The sequence below is a fragment of the Neolamprologus multifasciatus genome, chromosome 9 (genome assembly GCF_963576455.1).
Source record: "Neolamprologus multifasciatus chromosome 9, fNeoMul1.2, whole genome shotgun sequence".
Lineage (NCBI taxonomy): Eukaryota > Metazoa > Chordata > Actinopteri > Cichliformes > Cichlidae > Neolamprologus > Neolamprologus multifasciatus.
Window position 1 is genome coordinate 24,399,085 of NC_140447.1, and position 20,284 is coordinate 24,419,368.

The window sequence follows — 20,284 nt, forward strand, 5'->3', positions numbered from 1 at the left end:
GATGTGTGTCTGGGCTTATTATTCATCTCCATGATGATCCAACAACAATGACACATTAATCATGGCTGCATTCACTGTTGCAAATGTTGTCTGTTGCAAATGCCAATCACCCATGATCTTCTTTCCCCCAGCAATGGCTGCAAATGTGTTTCTAAATCTTTAAACTTTCTAATAATACTATGGAAAATTGTTTTTAAACTCTTTCACACCATGACCAGAGTAGGTACTTTAAGTGCAGAACTAGAATAGGAAATAATATTTATTCATGTTTGACATTATTTCTTGTGCGTCTTTGCTGATTTTATGAAGGCCAAGTTAGGATAACCACATGTTTTAAGAGTTGTTTTTTGTTTTGTTTTTCAAATGTGTATTTCTTTTCTTTTCCATCTTCCACAGAGAGAATTTTCTCTGGCTAGTGTTGTATGGTTCTGATCACCCCACATTTATGTTCCAGTCTGAGTCAAAGAGTAGGTACTTGTCTGTGTCTGGGGTTTCTGGTAAATTTCATTACTGAGGCTTCCATCTTCCTCAGTGCACACAACAATAGTAACTTACTTTCTTTGGTTTTTATTTTTTTATCCACTGAGTTAATGTTTTTGTTAAGGTACAACAAATATTCTTACAATCTCAAAGATATTTTGAGGTTAATAAAAGAAAGCTCAACACTTACCTCCCAACTTGGTTAACTGTCTCCTTTACATGTGAACATTTCCCATTTTGATTTCCTAAATTAAATTACATTTACATGCTGTTACCATATTTCCCATTGTCCTCGAAAGCAGCAAAGGGGTGGTGACAAACTTGTAGGCGGGGTCTCCTTTCACGGAACATAAAATGATAGTAAGACTTTTCCCATTCAGTGTAACATGTTCAGTGTTCATGTTCCAGGCCATTTGGAATACTGAGGTATGAATAAAGTCAGACATGATGACATTAGAGGAAACTTTATTAGCAGTAAGACTAAAATTCTTTGGCTATATAGAAGCTAATAAGCAGGCTGATGCTGTGACTATCTCATGTACTGTAAGTCATTTGAGTATCATTTTGCAAAATGTTTATAATAGTGGTCACTCATAAGAATAAATCTCAGCTGCCATTAACGGACACATAAATGACACAGACATCAGATTCTCCACATGTTAAAAATCAACCTGAACATCACGATCAGATTTCTTTTCACACACCCTCTGGTCTATTCTAAGCAGTATGCTAAATAATGCTCCGTATTAAACACTCTTCTTTGTTAGTCATAAAATATAAAAAAAAAAAAAAAAATACATGTATAACAAGGAGAGGTGTATTTGGATTTGTCAATTCCTTTTTTTTGCAACTAAATATATATCAATATATAATTTATTTAAACGAGAAACTGATAAAATATATAACCGCTGCTGTGAGAACAGTTCAGATTCAAGTCCATTGCATTGCATAGCCTTCATGATGCCAGCTAATTCTGCTTCAACTCGAAATTTCACATTTCTTCATTTAAAAGCACAAAGCCATGCTGACTGATTGCATTAGTTATAACAGGCACAGTTTGGGGCACGGAGGGTGAAAAAGGTCTTTAATCTAAAGAAGCATAATACTTACATGAAAGTCTTAATAGATTAGTGAATGCAAGAGAATCAGGTAGCGAAGCAAATACGGGTCTTATGTTTTTAACGTCATTATCTTATCAAGTCTTAAGCCACCTGATCACGCCACGCTCGATCTAATTGATTCAGTGTGACTACAGCTGGCTCCTGTTTGTGTTGTAGAAATCTTGGTGCTTTATACTGGCCACTATATAAATGCTGGTTAATTAAAGATTAAAAATTGACTAAGAAATGGGCAGTAATTGTGAGACACAGCTTCACTCACTGATAAGTTCTAAGTAAGACAATCAAGGTCAGCATCTGTAAAGGAGGTAAAATAGAGAGCCAACCACATTAACAGTAAGTCAGTTTGGACAAGACACGAGCCAAGTTAATTATTTAATCGCCCCACCAGTTAGTTTGTTAACCAGACAACCCTCGTCCTTCCTGCCTGCCTCTCTGGCTTTCAGTGGCAGATAGCGAGAAGGAGGCGCTTAAAGTCACCGCTGCACTCGTCCCTCAGGGCGTCCTTAAGGGACACATCATACTTCTCCAGGTACATCTCTTTGATGGTCTCCAAATCATACTGTTGAAAAAAAGAGAACCACAAAATTAAATTAGCCTTTATGTTGAGCCTGCCAGAAGTCAACCCATGGGAATTTACCAAATATAATATGATGGAAATAATCAGTTTCAACTTGACCCTCTAGCAAATGTGGAGAAGACAAACTCATGTTTACAGTTTCACTCACACAGGCCTAGAGACAGGCCAGCGATTCCCTATAAACCTCTGGTCACTAGGGAAAAATGTGTATTCCCCAACTGGTTAATTAGCAGTCACTATAAGTTACTGGGTGAAAGTGCTTGTAAAGACGGTGTGGCATCGACAACCTGGAGTTACTGGGAGTACTGCCCAGTATCACTAGATAACATCCGGGAGTTGATTCTGAAATGGTGCTTCTATGCAAATTGCTGATAACTGCGGTGACCAAAGCAATCACATAGAAGTTTTAGTTGCAGCAACATATACCTGTTTTTGCAACCAGTTTTTACAAAGCTAGAGCCACCAGTCTTCTGCATCCACTTGCCAACCACTTTGGGAATACACATTTTTCTCTAGCAACCAGTTACCATGAGGTTACTGACTTTAAATCTCTGTGAGTAGGGCTTATACATCAGTTTCACAGTGACTGTCAGAAACCTAAAGCAACTACTCATAATTTATCTAGAATACAAATTTTTCCATAGTGACAAAAGGTTGCCAGGCAGTTGCCAACTGGTCTCTAACCTACGTGACTGGGGCCTAAATCATTTACATTTTCTGGAGCAGATTTCTGATCCACATTCTGCACTTGTTTGAATTATTTTTGATTTGCATTTAAAAATGTCTTGTATACTGTACGTTTGTATTTTAACATAAACCAGGGGACAGGATTTACCAGAGTTTGCCTGAAGATGGCAGTGAACAGTCTTATAAGTGACTTTAAAGTGTAAGAACATGCATACTGTAAAAACACATGTAATAATCAGTGAGCTGTTTAGTAATCGCAGCATGTTGTGAATGTTTTTAATCATCTTTTATCGTGTATTTTAGCTTGACAGTCTTTGGCCCCTTCTCATAAACAAAGTCATGCAACTTTAGCGGAATTACCTCGGAGCGACACACAATAATGCGAATCAGGGTGTCCTCATCAGTGCCTGCTCCTTTCATCGCTTTGTTCACACGTCTTGCAAAGTAAAGCTGGGGATTCTTGGCAACTCTTACTGTGAGGGGGAGGAAAGGGTTTCATTAAATTCCACAGCAGATTATGAACCATATGTTCCCGCAGCAACAATTTCTTTTTCTTCAATATGCTTATTAAACACCAAACTTTTATTTACATAGCACAATAGGAGTTTACCCAACGTACTTTCCTGTCATCTAGTATACAAAAAACTAGCAGTTTGCCATGTGATTTTGATGCTACCACTGCTTCTCTAATCTTCTAATCAAATCAAATCAAAGCTAGAATCATAGATTTTAATATGGACAGCATTCTAATTCATACTAACCGAGAGCAGTGTAGCATTTTTTCAGTGTCCCTCCAGTCTCGTTCTCAATAGCATCGAGGATTTCAGTTCCAGAGAGCTGTTGAGAGAGTATAACTAGCTGAGTTAAGGACTGTAAATGTCTTACAGAGTAGCCTTTCACTTTCCACATACAAATATTTCTTATGTAGTGATTTGTTAGGAGGTGTCAGGAAACAGTGATGTGATATGTGCAAGCAGATATGCAATATCACTGCAGCAGCGGGCACAAATACCAACCTGCTCATATATCTTGAAGGTGGCCTGGAGCTGCAGGTAATTTCTGGTGGCCAGGATGTAGGTGAAAGTGGATTCGTCTGTCCCAAAACGGCTTTCACCAGCCTGCATCAGTTCAGCGAATATTAATGTTTTTCAGGGTCAATAAATCTGCCACGATGCCATTATGAAGAATTTAAAAATGAAACTGTACCTCAAACAGGGCGATAGCATCTTGTTCAGCCAAATTCTCATCCACCTCATAACTCTCATCTCTGTTGCCCTGGAAGAAGACAATTAAGAGGATTTTGGTCCTTACTGAGGTCTATTTCTCTGACTCACACAACTTTATCTGGGCTCCGTTTTACTCGTGAGAGGCTGTCTGGATGTTGGCCAGTGTGTGTGTTCACAGGGCATGGCGAAGGGAGAGTGAGCTCGATTTCAGTCCAGGGACAGATGGGAGGAATTTAGTTACACGAGTAGAGTAGAAACTCAGGGCCACTTACCTGCAAAAGAGCTGTGAGAAGGTTTCTAACATCCCCGCTCGTATCTCCCTCGATATCGGCTTCAAGATCACGCTCGTGCACTGCAAGAGTGACACCGAGAGAAGTCACAAAGCATGAGGACCACCAGATATTCTTTTACCATACGATACAAGTGTGTTGGTGTTTTCTGGATAGTATTTTATGTTAGTATATGCCTAGATTTCATCCACCGTTTTAGCCATTTCCTGCAACCATTCACCTATTCTCATTTCCTTGCTGTGCATAAAAGTGTACAGCAACAATCAGAAAACTAGTTACTAGTGTAAAGTGAAGTAGTGCAGTTAGCTGCTTAGTTAGCTTCACAAGTAATATTGGAAGCAGAGCACATGACTCAAGTAAATATTTTCACATACTTGGTCATAGTCCTGGTTAAATGGGGCAGCACTCTAAACTATTAGGACTGGGCACTGGAATGATGGCAATCTTTCTAACAAGCTATTATTTATTCTTTATAGCTGAGGTGACCAACAGACCAATCAAACAGACAAATCTAGTGGTCTTTCTAGATTTGTCTGACCATTTCTATTTTACTCTGTGCCACACTTGTCACAGTTACATTAACCTGCACAGCCTTTTCCTTTGTGTTTACACTCAATGTATGGAAACAGGAAGAGAACTTATTTAAAGATTTTCCAACCAGCCTTTTTATTTTTGAATACAAACCTTATTTTACTTGACGTGAGAAAAGAAGATTTTATTATTATTTTATTATAATTAATAAATTAATAATAAAAATTGTTGAACTACTGTTGAATTGTACTTTTGGTGTTTTATTTATCTATTATGCTATTCATTATTGGCCCGTAAAGCATCAATAAAACATTTGATAACTATAACATGGTGCTTGACTACTATATGGAAGCTTGCTATTACATTTAATAATTTTTTCATTATACGTTTATTAGCAGTTTGCCCTGCATATGCTATTGTGCTAGCTTTATGCTGTCCCAGGTAAAACAACAATACCTAGCAAAGTCAGCAAAGTCATTGCTCACGTCTATAAAATGCAAGCTTTAGCTATCAGTGTGCTAACATAGCATATTAGCTAGTTCACCCGAAGAACAAGAACAAAGCATGTGCTATGCTAATAATCTGTTCAGCTAACCAGCATATCCACAGGCTGATTAAAAGCCATCAAACACATCAACCAAAGAATGTTCTAGTCATTCTAAATCCTAATAAAACAAACTCTTAAATAATCATACGCACTCTGTAGAAAATTACGACAAACTTATATTTAGAATATATTTTTGAAGAATGATGTAATTCCTTCCATGCATAATTATAAAAAGAAAACTAAACAGAGGTTACTCTGTTCAAAACTCATAAGATTTCAGTGCCTATAACCACAGAGGATATAGCCAGCTATAGTGGTAAGTATAATCAACTCTCAGCGCCAGCACAATAATGAAAGGGAAGTGGAAACAGGATGGGCCTTGTCTAAACAAAATGTGACATAGCACTAGAGACAAAAATAATAAGCTACTGTATGAGGTGTAGGTTGATGACTCAGACTTAGTAATTTCATCAAAAGGAGAAGAGATTTAAAAACTGCTAAGTTGCTTATTGTACTAACCCTGAAAGTAGCATTCCTTGAACATGGCAATGTCCTGTTAAAAAAAAGTAGGAAGTTAGACATTTCCTCTGAAATTGAATTGCAATATGATTGTCAATATCAATAAAATAAATATATATTTTGCTAGTTACAGCATTTGTAGCGGTGCAGAGGAGCTCCACCAAGACGTCCTCATCAGTGCCCGGACCTTTCATTGCCTTCCTGAGCTCCTTCACAGCATAGATAACCGGCGGATCCAGCATGGCAAGGACAGCCTTCTCAAAGTTCCCCGACAGCTCTTTCTTCAACACATCCACCAATTCCTATCACAGACAGACATGCTGATTTTAGCAGAAACATAGAAAAAAATGTTTCTTACACATTTGAAATGAGAAACTTGCCAAATGGCACTCACGTCATCATATTTTTCAAAATAGGCTTGTTTAATTTCCTGACGCTGAGCTGAACTCCGGTTTGCCAGGATGTCAATAATAGCCTGCTCATCAGTTCCTGAAAAGAAGTCACAACAGATCAGATGCAGAGAAATCATATGCATCCTTTTGAAATTCAAGGAGACTAGTTTAATTTAAAAATGTACCATTTTCATCATATTCATAACCTACCTAACCCCTTGCAGGCTTTGCGAATGGCCTTGATGTCAGCAACAACATCAAAATCTTCATAGGGAAAAACTGTGGGCTGAGAAAACAAAAAATAATAATGTTACATGCAGTAACTGTTATGGACACACACTGATTACAGCTAATCATTGTTTATGCAAGGATTTCTGATGGCAGGCAAGAGCAGCTGGCAGCTGGGGGAAGGGATGGTGCTGAGGAATTCAGCAACTGAACTCTTTAAACAAACTTGGTGGAGGCCACATGAATGAAAGCAGTCAGTGAAGTGCAATCGAGGGACCAAAAGCAAGCTGAGAGGGGTTTCACAGAGAGAGAGAACAGTCTCCCATAGTAAAGATACAGTAGACTACATATATGGGCATGGATTTTATGGTATTTTCATATATACAGGTTCATACAACACCCCTAAAATAACATATACGATATTTTAGGGGTGAGGGGAAACATTGATACAGCCAAGTATCTTAATATTTTGTATGGCGATAGGAACGCCAAATATTGATTTGTTATTAAACAAATTAAAATACTGGACACACTTCGCTCGACAGGACAGAAACCTTCCTGCATCTACAGAAAACCTCTGCCTGATGGGAGGCAACCTTTCTGCAGTCACAATCTGCCTGGGACAGACAAAGAAAGATTGTCGTAGGCCTGTGTTACTCTCTAATCTAAAATTGCAGACAATGCCAACATGTTGCCATCAGTCTGAATGAGTCTTTGTCAATAAGCCCAACTCAAGGGTCTGATCTCAGCTGGCTCAGCAGCCAGCCATACTTGCCAGCCTTGAGACCTCAGAATTAGGGAGACATTCATAGGGGGGGTATACATATACATATATTTACAAAAAAAAACTTTAACTTTGTAGAGTTTATTTATCGGATAAAATAAGTTAAATGTCACCGTTATTATTGTCTGGCGGACCTGGCCTTCGCGGTCTAAGTGGGCCGGGTCAGATATTTGAAGTTTACACAGCTACATTCTCGCCTGAAAATATGTTAAAAGTTAATTTTGTGACCCAGAAAGAGTAATAAGAGTAATATAAAAACTAAGTAGCTGCAGTAGTAGTAGCCACTGTTGGAAACTGGAATTGGCTGGGCCAGTGTGGGATATGGTTTTTCAATTTTGTTGTCCGGGTGGAAAATCTGGAGAAATTCGGGAGAATGGTGGCTCTGGGAGATTTTTGGGAGGGGCATTGAAATTCAGGATTCTCCTGGAAAAATCGGGAGGGTTGGCATGTATGCTCCCAGTTGGTTTTATTCTGGTTATATTCCTATAGAACACAAAGGTTTCTGAGCACACAGGTAACAAATGTGAATTTCTGTCTGTGTAGACAACGTCAGATATGGGATTTTTGATGATTTATGACATTTCATTGCTGTATTGTCAAAAAAATGTAATAACTGGCTTGACACCATTTAATTGCAGACTGATAGCAGACTGACTCCATCTTATGGCAGCATTTATGGCAGGTTTTACTGATTTTGCTCATTTCTAAGCAAAAGGATAACTTAAGTGAGATAACCCTATACTGGATAAAACAGATACTGACAAAGTTTAACTTTGAGGACCCCTTCCTGTGCCCCCTTCCCTTGTTTAGTTTCAGCTGATCTCCTGACTGATCCTCATTTCATATTTAACACAACAGCTGCTCAAGCTTTCAGCTGTGCCGCACCTTGTTTCTGAACCCATTATCGCTACACTTTTGTCAGCTTGACTCTTTGACAGAGTTCAAATCTCAGCTCAAAACTCATCTGTTTTTATTTTCACATCAGTGATAATCATCCTGATTTTTGTGCTGTAAGGTGACCTTGAGTGTTTTGAAAGGCACAAACAAAAAAATTATTATTATTATATAGTCAAGATCTTCAAAATCAACTGAAATTTCCAGCCCCATACATGGACGAGCCAAATAGCTTCTGGGAAATTTTTTTATGGCCAGACGAGACAAAGACTGAACTATTTTGGTTACAATAACAAGAGGAGTAAAGATGAGACTTTCAAACCTTAGACCACTGTGCCAGCTGTCACGCATGGTGGTGGTAGCATCATGCGCTGGGGCTGTTTTGCTGCCAGTGGTGCTGCTACATTGCACAAAGTGGATGGAATAATAAAGGTGGAGAATTTTGAATTCTTCAACTTCACCTCAAATCAACTTTTAACAAAATATCAGGTGGAGTCTATGGATGTATTAGAGCCTGTATACTTACATATAAAATAAATAAACATGAAATAAATCTCCTTTGCAAGTATCCTTATAACTGGACCTTATTCTACCTATTCTTCTTTCTGCATTTTAATCAGTCCAGTTCTTTTCTTTTCCCAGTTAAAATATGTCAATAGCATTTTTAAAGGAACTTTGCCAAAAACTTCTCACAGAAATTTTCTTTCTGCCTCAAAATGTTTGACATATTATAGGTTCACAAGTTATTCAAGCCATATTACCTATAGCAGTATACAAGGAAGCATCTGAAAGATATCTCCTGGACTATTCTGCTCTGCCCTTTTATAATATTAAATATGACTAATATTGAAAAGTCCCTGATTTTCAGATGAGGTTTTAAAGTCGAGGTCTTTTGCAGTGGATAGCATATGTTTTCACTGAGATAAGCCTTTGTGGATTCAGAAAATATATTGTACTTGTTTTTTTGTTAGTTTTTTTACATTTCAGGCTGGAAAATGCAGCCAGGAAGTGGTTAGTATGGTTAGCACTTTTCAGTGGTCGAGTGTTAACAAAAACAATTCATCTCACGCTCTTCTCTCTACAACCGGCACTGAATCATTAAAAGTATAGCTGTAGAATTTGCTCACTCAAATAAAAAGAGTAGTGTCAACCATTTGTACTGATGAGTAACATGGTGATAGGACAGGATACAAAATCCACAGCCTCCCGTGAAATCCTTTCATTGCGCACAGTCGAACTCATTAAAGAAAAACAGAACAAGTGTAACGGGACCGTGATGAAATTCCGCAAAGGAGTGGCCCTTTCCTTTGCGTAAACCCCGATACGGCGTCTCCCAGACGGTGTCATTTGCAACGTTTAGACCGCTCGAACCTTAAAGAAACAGCGCTAACTGAGAATCTATATTCACAGCTCTTTATCTCGTCAGTGTAGTCGCAATAATAGAGGTTCCGTATGATGAAATGGGTTGTGCGTAAAGCCTTAAAAGTGGAGGTCGGCTCGCATTATACGGACTAAAATAACACGTTTTAAACTCCTACAAAGACATAATCCAGCCGTCATTCCTGGCGGTGGTCGAACCGAAAGTATGGCTCATACAGACTTAAACCAGCGAAGCCAAGAGATTTTTTTAAAAAAAAATCTAGCCTTTAATCAGTGTTTTTCTCAGAGAGATTAGGAGGAGAATGACGCCTACTTGACAGTTGCCCATTTTCGTGGAGATGATCCGTCAGCAGCGCCTGATCTCTTGTTGAACTGGCAACCTTTGGGTGGGTTTGGGGGATATTTGACCTCTTCTGACCAAACTGCGACTCAGCTGCACATACTGGAATGTGACGTCACCGCGGAGCACAGCGTGGCCCGGTTACGTGCGCAGTTAACGTCCACAGCCCTTCCCCCGGTTTCTGTCTTAATGACTTAATCATGCTTACTGTAAAGATTCACTCCAGACATGTTGCGTTATATAAGAACATATTAGTAATTCTTCCGATTAAATAGTTTAATTAGTCAATATACAAATATTTTTAATAGTCGGTATGAAGATATGGTGCACAAACGAGGATTGTATTACACAGCAACCAGGAGCGTGTAGCTACTGAAGGGAGGCATAGGGCACCGACCCCCAATATTGATTATATGGTCATTATTTATAGTGAAGTTACTCTTCCCCCTCACTTCATGATTAGCTCCTGATCATTTACCATTATCAAAAATATTAAAAAACATAGTATGAATATACTTTTTTCTCTTAATGCCTCTTCAAGTTGGGGACAGTGTACGTTAAACACATTTATAGTACTTGGTCATATACAAATGCATAACAAACACCAATTAGCGGTGTCATTAAATCAGAAGTTAACTTTACAATTATAATGGTCTAAGGCAAGGGTTTAAACGTGGCCCAGAAGTCAAAGCCATCCCACCAAAGTCGAGTTAATTAATAACTCAAATCAGTAAAATGCATTGTTTTTTTTTTCCCTTTTCCTCTTCCTGTGTGATACCAGAATTACAACAAAAATAATGAAAATCTGTGTGGATCACAAAGAAGAAATAGTGTTTAGTTATAAATAAACAACATCGCATTTGAACATTTTATACTTTTTGCAGATCCACTGTCATATATGCATACCATACATGGATATGAATGGATACATTAGATGAGAACATTTTGAGAATCCATGTTGTCCCATATAACAGGAGGCAGCGAGGTGATTTAGATAATATATGGATTCCCTGTGGCCCTCCTGTACAATAATACAGAACCCAGCAGAAAAGATCGTCATGGATCAGTCCGCTCCCTTTACAAGACTTTGTAGTAGATAAAACAAATCACTGGGTAATGATTATTAGATTGCCATCAGTAACTCAGATACTAACCACACCTGGCGTGACTGCTTCTGATCAGTACAAATTAGTCAGACTAAATAAGTCATTCTACCAGATCCCAAAGGTGCTCAATTAGATTGAGATCTGGTGACTGTGGATGTCACTTAAGTGCAGTGAACTCATTGTCACGTTCAAGAAACCAGGTGGAGATGATCTTTGTTTTGTGACATGGTTCATTATCCTGGAAGCAGCCATCAAAAGATGGGTGGTCATAAAGGAATGGACACAGTCATCAACAACACTCAGGAGTCAGGTGGAGTGTAGTGTTTAAAGATTCTTAATTGATACTACGGGGCCCATAGTGTGGCAAGAAAACACCCCCACATCACCCATAGCCTGAGCTGTTGATACAAGGCAGGATGGGTCCATGCTGCTTACACCAAATTCTGACCCTTCTGAACAATGCAGCAGAGATCAAGACTCATTAGACCAGGCGATGTTTTTCAAATCTTCTGCTGTCTAATTCTGTTTCCTGTTCTTGGCTGGCCAGAACAAACCCAGAATGATTTAGGTCTGATATAACCATTTTTAATGTCCTTGATCAAAATGAATCTCACTTAATTGAACCATTCAGAAAAATTTTCCTACATATATTTTAATGTTATTTTTAACTTATTTTCTTGTTCACACATCGTGTTTTTCCCACAAAGAAGTAAAGAGACACGAGATTAAACACTTTATTCATTTATTATAGTTAATGTACCCCTTTTCTTTAATTTAACAAGCGTTTATATAATTAATAAACCAGAGTCAGAAATATGATCTGTTAAATCGTTAAAGAATTTAGTTTCTTACAGCATAATTACCAACCTTACCAGCCTGTGCTCCAACAGTGAGTATTTTACTGTCCCTTAAAACTGTCACTGCATCATAATTACTCACCCACTGAATGATAGCGCTGCCGCTGCCCTCCATAATACACAGTTTCCAATTAAATGCCTGATATCGTCACACTTACAAAGCCATGCAATCAGAGGGAATGAGTCACCTCTCTTTGATATATCATTAAATGCTGATTTCCTGAAACATCAATCAGGGAAAGTTAAACTTATTTCGGCTGATTACTCACACAGTTTAATGTGAGACACTATAATAAGCAAATTAGCAACATATTCTAAAAAATGTGAGTCATTTTCAGCGACAACAATCACTAGCCAGATTAAGTTTCATCAGTAGTGATTCTCACTGGCCTGTGTAGGATGTCGTAATGACACACATTGTAAGATCACATGAATTTACTAAAACCAATTAAATAACAGTTGTCCACACTGTAATTTCTCATTCATAAAAGCTTCTGCAGCTTCGGTTCTCACTTTTGCAGCTCACTTAGTACACAAGGTCTTGTGCAATCATGCTTGTGCTGATGTAATTCAAAATTCCTCCTAACATCAGAGCTGTAGGCCTGGACTAAACTTAGATTAAATATAAATAAATAAGACATATACTCACAGGATGGTCGGTGAAGTTAGGAGGGCTGAGAGAGTCCCACACAGAGTGGTCCTGCTCAACCTGCCCTGTCCCTCTGATGTACACATTTCTAATGCTGGCATGTGCTCAGTGAATACCTCAGGCAGCAGAAACCCAAGAAGAGGAGCAAGAGGAAGAATCATCATGGAAGGACAGGCCCTTGCATGGTATGTACCACCAGCAAATAGAGGAAGTGGCTGACATCCAGAAATCCTACCAGTGGCTGGACAAAGCTGGACTGAAAGACAGCACAGAGGCACTAATCATGGCAGCACAGGAACAAGCTCGGAGCACAAGATCCATAGAGGCTGGGGTCTATCACACCAGGCAAGACCCCAGGTGCAGGCTGTGTAAAGATGCCCCTGAGACAATCCAGCACATAACAGCAGGGTGCAAAATACTAGCTGGCAGAGCATACATGGAACGCCATAACCAAGTGGCCGGCATAGTGTACACAAACATCTGTGCCGAGTATGGCCGGGAAGTCCCGAAGTCAAAATAGGAGACGCTCACTAGGGTGGTCAAGAATGACCAAGATCCTGTGGGACTACCAGATACATACGGACAAAATGGTGGTGGTTAACCAACCAGGCATAGTAGCGATACAGAATGACAGCAACACCAGGAAGAAGAAACATGAGAAGCTGGAGAAGTACCAAGGGCTCAGAGAAGAGCTTGAGAAGATGTGAACAGTGAAGGTAACGGTGGTCCCAGTGGTAACTGGAGCGCACGGTGTGGTGACCCCCAAGCTAGGCGAGTGGCTCCAGCAGATCCCAGGAACAACATCCAAGATCTCTGTCCAGAAGAGTGCAGTCCTAGGAACAGTTAAGATACTGCGCAGGAGCCTCAAGCTCCCAGGCCTCGGGTGGAGGACCCGAGTTTGAAGAACAGACCGCTTGCTGGAATGAGAGGGGATTTTTTTTTTAATGCTGTCTTGTCTGGGAATACCTTGGAATCCCCCAGAAGGAACTGTAAAATGTGGCTGGGGAGAACAACATCTGGAATACCCTGCTTAGTCTGCTGCCTCCATGACCTGACTGTGTTTCAAGCTTCACTACTGGCAATTTTTCCTTGGTGAAAAGCCAAACTATCTTTAATGGATGCCAACATTTTTTTTACTGAAGGAGAAACCCTGGAGTGTTTAAATTTTGTTACGACTGATCTTAATCACATGCAAATTTAAGTGTCCAGGTGCTCCTCCAGGATTGGTGCGTCCGGGTGGATGGCTGGCACCGATTGGCTGCGGACCGGGAGGCAGCAGATAAGAGGAGACCGCCGGCGACTGCTATTTGATTCATCCTCGGCCCAACCCGACTGGCAGACCATTTACTGTGTCATTGTGTTATGTTACTCGATGTAAGAGCACGTAGGGGTGGACCGCCTTTTCGTTTAATCAGTTTTCTCCTGTTTTTGTTAGGCAGGGAGGGAAGTGAGTGTCATTTGGTTTAGTTCTTTTTGGGTAGGTAAGTTGGTTATTCTTGAGATAGGTTACCCTTTTGTTTGTTGTTTTGGCTTTGGGTTCACCCTGACGTTAAGATGTGCTCCCTTCCTTGGTTTAACGCACTTTGTAAATAAATCACTGTCACAAAAATATTAAGTGTGTGACGTGCTGCTTGGGGTTGGACGGGGATGGATCACCCTTTATGTTTTGGTCTGGCCGCGCCTAGACGGGCCATAACTTAATTGGGGGCTCGTTCCGTCTCTTTTCTCGCTTGTTGGTGTGTTGGGGTTGGCGTGTCTTGTTCTGGTTAGCAGTTTTGTTTTTTTTGTGTGGGGGGGTGTGTGAGAATGGATTTTTCACTTGAAGATTTTGTGGAGGCACCTTCATGGGAAAAACTGGACAGATGACACATTGTCATTTATTCTCCAACGTGGTCAGAGCATCTGGAAACGCTTTCTGAGGTGTTCAGACGTTTTTGTGAATCTTCTCTCACATTAAACCTCTCTAAGATGTGCTCCCTTCCTTGGTTTAACGCACTTTGTAAATAAATCACTGTCACAAAAATATTAAGTGTGTGACGTGCTGCTTGGGGTTGGACGGGGATGGATCACCCTTTATGTTTTGGTCTGGCCGCGCCTAGACGGGCCATAACAATTTGCTCCACAGCATTAAGCAATGTACTGCTACAGAAGCACTGCCTCAGTTTAAACATGAAGGGAAGCCACAGCAGCCTCATTCATGGTATAGATCCCAAATAAATGAGATGTAAACTGTTTGTGGGCCAAAATGGTAATAGGTTGCTATGGTTACTTTCAGGCATCACAATGATTGTCTTTTGACTTTCTAAATTGATTGAAGTGGGTTTTTATTGTTTTTAATACTCTAAAATACTCTATTTCACTGAAAAACAATGACAACAATGTCAAATTGACCCCTTTACTAACTGACCATTACTTGTCCCATGTAAACACAAACGGATCTATAAATATAGTCTGATTATTTATGGCAAATATTTTTAGTAATACTCATCTGGCTGTTTGCTTTTCTTATGCTTTCAAATAATTAAGAGACCTTAAGTTCAGATATTGAGACCAAAAGTTTTGCAATAACTTTAAACCTCTTTGAGGATTTGAAACACAATTTGTTGACTCACCAGTTAAGATGAACAAGTTCAATATGCTCAATATGCATTGACTTTTTTCTGCCAGGACAAGGTGTGATTGCGGTATGCAATGAGGCGCACAACACTGTTGCAGGCACCTGTTAATTTGGCAGCAGCTGCAAACTGAAAGCTTGTTCAAAATGTCTCAGTTTGTGTTGTCTGAGTTTATTGTTTTCCCTGCGAGAGTTCGCTGCTGAAACAGTCCAAATTTCTGAAGGACTACAAAACTGAGACGTGTCTGGGGGAGGGTGGAAGGGTCCTGGGCTTCATTTCACAGGCGGAGGAAAGGGATCCCACTGAAGCCTCTAACACAGATCTGGGGGAGGAAACAAAGGCAACATTCAAGAGGATCCAGGCTGTAATGTCATGCTGGCACAGCACCCAGACTCCTGTTATGACCTCAAACACATCTTGTTTGGAGTCTGAGCAGCTCCGACTGTTAATAATCACAGACAGAGGGCTGCGTTTCATCTGCTCTGACACTAAAGACCTGCCTGGAAAAGGAGGCCAAAATATTGGTGTTTAAAAAAAGAAAACTACAGGAGAAAAATAGTCTTAGCACATCTTCATGGATTTGTTCGTTTCAATATTTTAACAAATTCATCAATTCAAGATTTTACTTCAGTTTTGGCTTCTTATCTGAGCAGATATTTTTCAGCCCTCTTTGAATTCTTTTAGTTCAGAGTGATCATGAGGCTTTCTGAGCACACTAGGCTTTTGTTTGCACAGAACAATGCTAATAAACAGTGCATTGTTTACCTGCTCTTGTGGTAAAATTCTGGCATTGTAGTGGCTTGTGGTCATTCTTGCTGTACCCAGGTGGTAGTTTGGGGCACCACACAAAGTGCTGCGTGGTCTCATTGTGTGGCAAATGGTAGAAGAGCTGTGAACACTTTACATGCAATCTCGCTCAAATAGTTTAACTATTTGGCTGTTGAGGTTGTTGTTGTTGTTTTTACCAAAAAAAAAACAAAAAAAACATCAGTAGAAGTATGAGGTGATGCAATAAAGTTCAAATGGTCTTCTTGGACTGAAGTAACTAACTTTTTAATCATCAGTGATGTTTCAACTTTTCACCATTTCTTTGTGTTGTCTCCTCTTCTCTACCTGCTTATTGATGTCTTCCTATAGGGAGACCGGGGATAGTTGTAACATTTTTGACATTTCTGTCTGTAAATTAGAGTTCTTTTAAGGTAGTGGATTCAAAATGTAATGCAAAGTATTTACATGTCTCTGCTATTAAATAGTGCAGCTATTTTCTCTGCAGCACAATTACCCATTGCATGGTATGGTCTCAAACACAAAGAGTGAAATGTTACAATTAAACCCATAGTCTGGGTTAGTTGTAACATATCCTGGGGTGAAATGTAACACAATGAAATAAGGGTACTAACAAAACATTAACATGTAATCGTTTTTATTCAACACATGATTGCACTTAGAGCCATTTACAGTGGGGCAAAAAAGTATTTAGTCAGCCACCGATTGTGCAAGTTCCCCCACTTAAAATGATGACAGAGGTCAGTAATTTGCACCAGAGGTACACTTCAACTGTGAGAGACAGAATGTGAAAAAAAAATCCATGAATTCACATGGTAGGATTTGTAAAGAATTTATTCGTAAATCAGGGTGGAAAATAAGTATTTGGTCAATAACAAAAATACAACTCAATACTTTGTAACATAACCTTTGTTGGCAATAACAGAGGTCAAACGTTTACTATAGGTCTTTACCAGGTTTGCACACACAGTAGCTGGTATTTTGGCCCATTCCTCCATGCAGATCTTCTCAAGAGCAGTGATGTTTTGGGGCTGTCGCCGAGCAACACGGACTTTCAACTCCCGCCACAGATTTTCTATGGGGTTGAGGTCTGGAGACTGGCTAGGCCACTCCAGGACTTTCAAATGCTTCTTACGGAGCCACTCCTTTGTTGCCCGGGCGGTGTGTTTTGGATCATTGTCATGTTGGAAGACCCAGCCTCGTTTCATCTTCAAAGTTCTCACTGATGGAAGGAGGTTTTGGCTCAAAATCTCACGATACTTGGCCCCATTCATTCTGTCCTTAACACGGATCAGTCGTCCTGTCCCCTTGGCAGAAAAACAGCCCCATAGCATGATGTTTCCACCCCCATGCTTCACAGTAGGTATGGTGTTCTTGGGATGCAACTCAGTATTCTTCTTCCTCCAAACACGACGAGTTGAGTTTATACCAAAAAGTTCTACTTTGGTTTCATCTGACCACATGACATTCTCCCAATCCTCTGCTGTATCATCCATGTGCTCTCTGGCAAACTTCAGACGGGCCTGGACATGCACTGGCTTCAGCAGCGGAACACGTCTGGCACTGCGGGATTTGATTCCCTGCCGTTGTAGTGTGTTACTGATGGTGACCTTTGTTACTTTGGTCCCAGCTCTCTGCAGGTCATTCACCAGGTCCCCCCGTGTGGTTCTGGGATCTTTGCTCACCGTTCTCATGATCATTTTGACCCCACGGGATGAGATCTTGCGTGGAGCCCCAGATCGAGGGAGATTATCAGTGGTCTTGTATGTCTTCCATTTTCTGATGATTGCTCCCACAGTTGATTTTTTCACACCAAGCTGCTTGCCTATTGTAGATTCACTCTTCCCAGTCTGGTGCAGGTCTACAATTCTTTTCCTGGTGTCCTTCGAAAGCTCTTTGGTCTTGGCCATGGCGGAGTTTGGAGTCTGGCTGGTTGAGGCTGTGGACAGGTGTCTTTTATACAGATGATGAGGTCAAACAGGTGCCATTCATACAGGTAACGAGTGGGGGACAGAAAAGCTTCTTACAGAAGACGTTACAGGTCTGTGAGAGCCAGGGATTTTCCTTGTTTGAGGTGACCAAATACTTATTTTCCACCCTGATTTACGAATAAATTCTTTACAAATCCTACCATGTGAATTCATGGATTTTTTTTTCACAATCTGTCTCTCACAGTTGAAGTGTACCTCTGGTGCAAATTACTGACCTCTGTCATCATTTTAAGTGGGGGAACTTGCACAATCGGTGGCTGACTAAATACTTTTCTGCCCCACTGTATGTAGCTATGCGTGTGTGTGACAGAATGCAGAAATCTAGCTTTTGAACATATGCCAACCCCCCAAAAAAGACAAATTATGGAATTTTCTGCAACTGAATATTTCATTCATTTTGGTTGGTCTTCCTTGAGTTTGGCCTCATTGGCTCAGTGGGCATTATAACCTACAACTCTTGCACCAATTTTGAACATAACAATGAAACTGAAAAAATGTAGTTGTGCACCAGCATCGCAATTCCATTACTTTTTTATCATGGCTTACCTTGGTGTGGTTTGCAAAGTGCTTCAGAAAGATGAGGAAATCTGTTTCTTGAACCCATCCTGATTTATTTCCACTACCAATACTTCCTACTGGTCCATCTCTGACACAGTGGTCTGCATAATGTATGTGTGGGAACACAAACAGTGGAGGAATTGTGTTGCCAATGGCATTAACCGCATATACAAAGGTGACCAGTGAACCTCTCTCTGCTGATGTCGTTGTCCCAACTTGTTTAATATAAGTTAAAGTAATAGTGTGGTAAGTTTTAACATCTGCATTATTGTTACAACTAACCCAGACTGTTGCTGTTACAACTGACCCAGACTGTTGCTGTTACAACTGACCCAGACTCCTATAGCCATGAACTAGCTAACATTACAGCCAACGGCTAAAACATTAGCACTAAAGACCTACACAGAATATATCCTCATAGGCATACAAATAACATAATTTAAGTTTGATGAGTTTAACTGCAAAGCAGATAATGCTATTAGAAATTGAAATAAAGTAGAAAAACCTTTTGGCATACAAATTACTTTTTTTCGTGTTAAATTGTCTGTTTGACAAAATATGCTGATTTTTCACATGTGATAGCAGAACTGAATTGGACATGTACAGGATGAATCATATCATTTGAAACTTAGCCCTGATTGGAGAAATTGGAAGTGTTACAACTGACCCACGTTACAACTATCCCCGGTCTCCCCTACCAATTTTTGCTCTGCTATGGACACATTTAAAATAAGTATTTAGAGAAAGGTTATGCAAAAGATGAAGATGATGTAGATGAGATGAAGTTTAACCTCTCTGCTGATACTGGATGCCTTAAAGTTCATTGTGGACTCTTTGGTGCTACTGGTGTCCTGCAGAAGATCTGACAGCGACACCTTTCCCTGGAAGAAACTCGTTGCTCTGCATAAACTTGTCGTGACATTCCTTAAAGTGGATCAACACCACCACCTAGTGGTCACAGTACTAAGTACAGTTGAAATGTGATTTCCGACTTTTCTCCTTAGTGCTTTCCCTCAGTTTTCAGATGCAATGTGTAGAAAGAGCATTTTTCTTTTTGGTTTGTTTTCAATGCAAATGTTTTAGTATACTGTGCCAAAGAGAAAATGTCTAGTGTCAGCAAAAACTACTCGTATGTGACGTTAAAATGATTAAATTCCACAAGGTATTACATGCAGAAATATTCCATCGAATTGTCAAAATCTGTAAAGCCCACTGACTCTGCCAGCAGTCCTGTGAAAAACTAAGCACCTCCTTACAACTTCCATAGGAATTAAGAGGGTAAGTAGCAGCCAGGTGCTGCTAACTATATGCACGTGATTAACTGATCATCAGCAAGTGCAAGCACTTCTTTAAAAGCAAAGGTTTTGGCAGTTTCCTAGTCAGGAGCAGTCAGGTGTGTGTTAACACAATCTTCCCAGCAGTTGATGACCCTGCAAATTCACTCCAAAGTCTGACCAAAGAGCTACATTTCTACAGGTCTCAGTTAGCACGTTCAATGTTTAAGTGATAGCTAAAAGGTCGGCTGAAATTGGACCATGTAACAAGGTGAAGGTCCCAAGCACAGAAGCAAATGTACAACAGAACGGGTGAAAAAGACACGCAGCAAGGCATTGCAATGTCCCCGTCAAAGTCCAGACCTCAACCATATTGAAATGCTGTCACAGGAACTCACATGAATGTCCACAATCTCAATGAAATGAAGCAATGTCATATAGAAGAGTGAGCT

At 40.0% G+C, this 20,284-nt stretch overlaps 1 protein-coding gene across 1 annotated transcript; it reads right to left on the reverse strand.

Moving 5' to 3' along the window:
• Nucleotides 1–928: 928 nt before the first annotated feature.
• anxa13 (annexin A13) lies at nucleotides 929–10,123 on the reverse strand. The gene is made up of 11 exons (XM_085173591.1): nucleotides 9,970–10,123; nucleotides 6,581–6,656; nucleotides 6,373–6,467; nucleotides 6,110–6,280; nucleotides 5,979–6,012; nucleotides 4,364–4,443; nucleotides 4,072–4,140; nucleotides 3,882–3,983; nucleotides 3,627–3,702; nucleotides 3,226–3,338; nucleotides 929–2,160 (listed from the first exon to the last, which is right to left on the reverse strand). The coding sequence occupies exons 1-11, from the start codon at nucleotides 9,982–9,984 to the stop codon at nucleotides 2,041–2,043; spliced, it is 951 nt and encodes a 316-aa protein (XP_085029717.1). The 5' UTR covers nucleotides 9,985–10,123; the 3' UTR covers nucleotides 929–2,040.
• Nucleotides 10,124–20,284: the final 10,161 nt, after the last annotated feature.

What these genes read in the sequence shown, in the direction of transcription:
- anxa13 (XM_085173591.1), bottom strand. An exon ending in TCTGCACCGCTACAAATGCT is followed by an intron (nt 6,013 to 6,109) that starts GTAACTAGCAAA and finishes TTTTTTTAACAG; the next exon opens with GACATTGCCATGTTCAAGGA. An exon ending in TTATTGTGTGTCGCTCCGAG is followed by an intron (nt 2,161 to 3,225) that starts GTAATTCCGCTA and finishes TTTTTTCAACAG; the next exon opens with TATGATTTGGAGACCATCAA.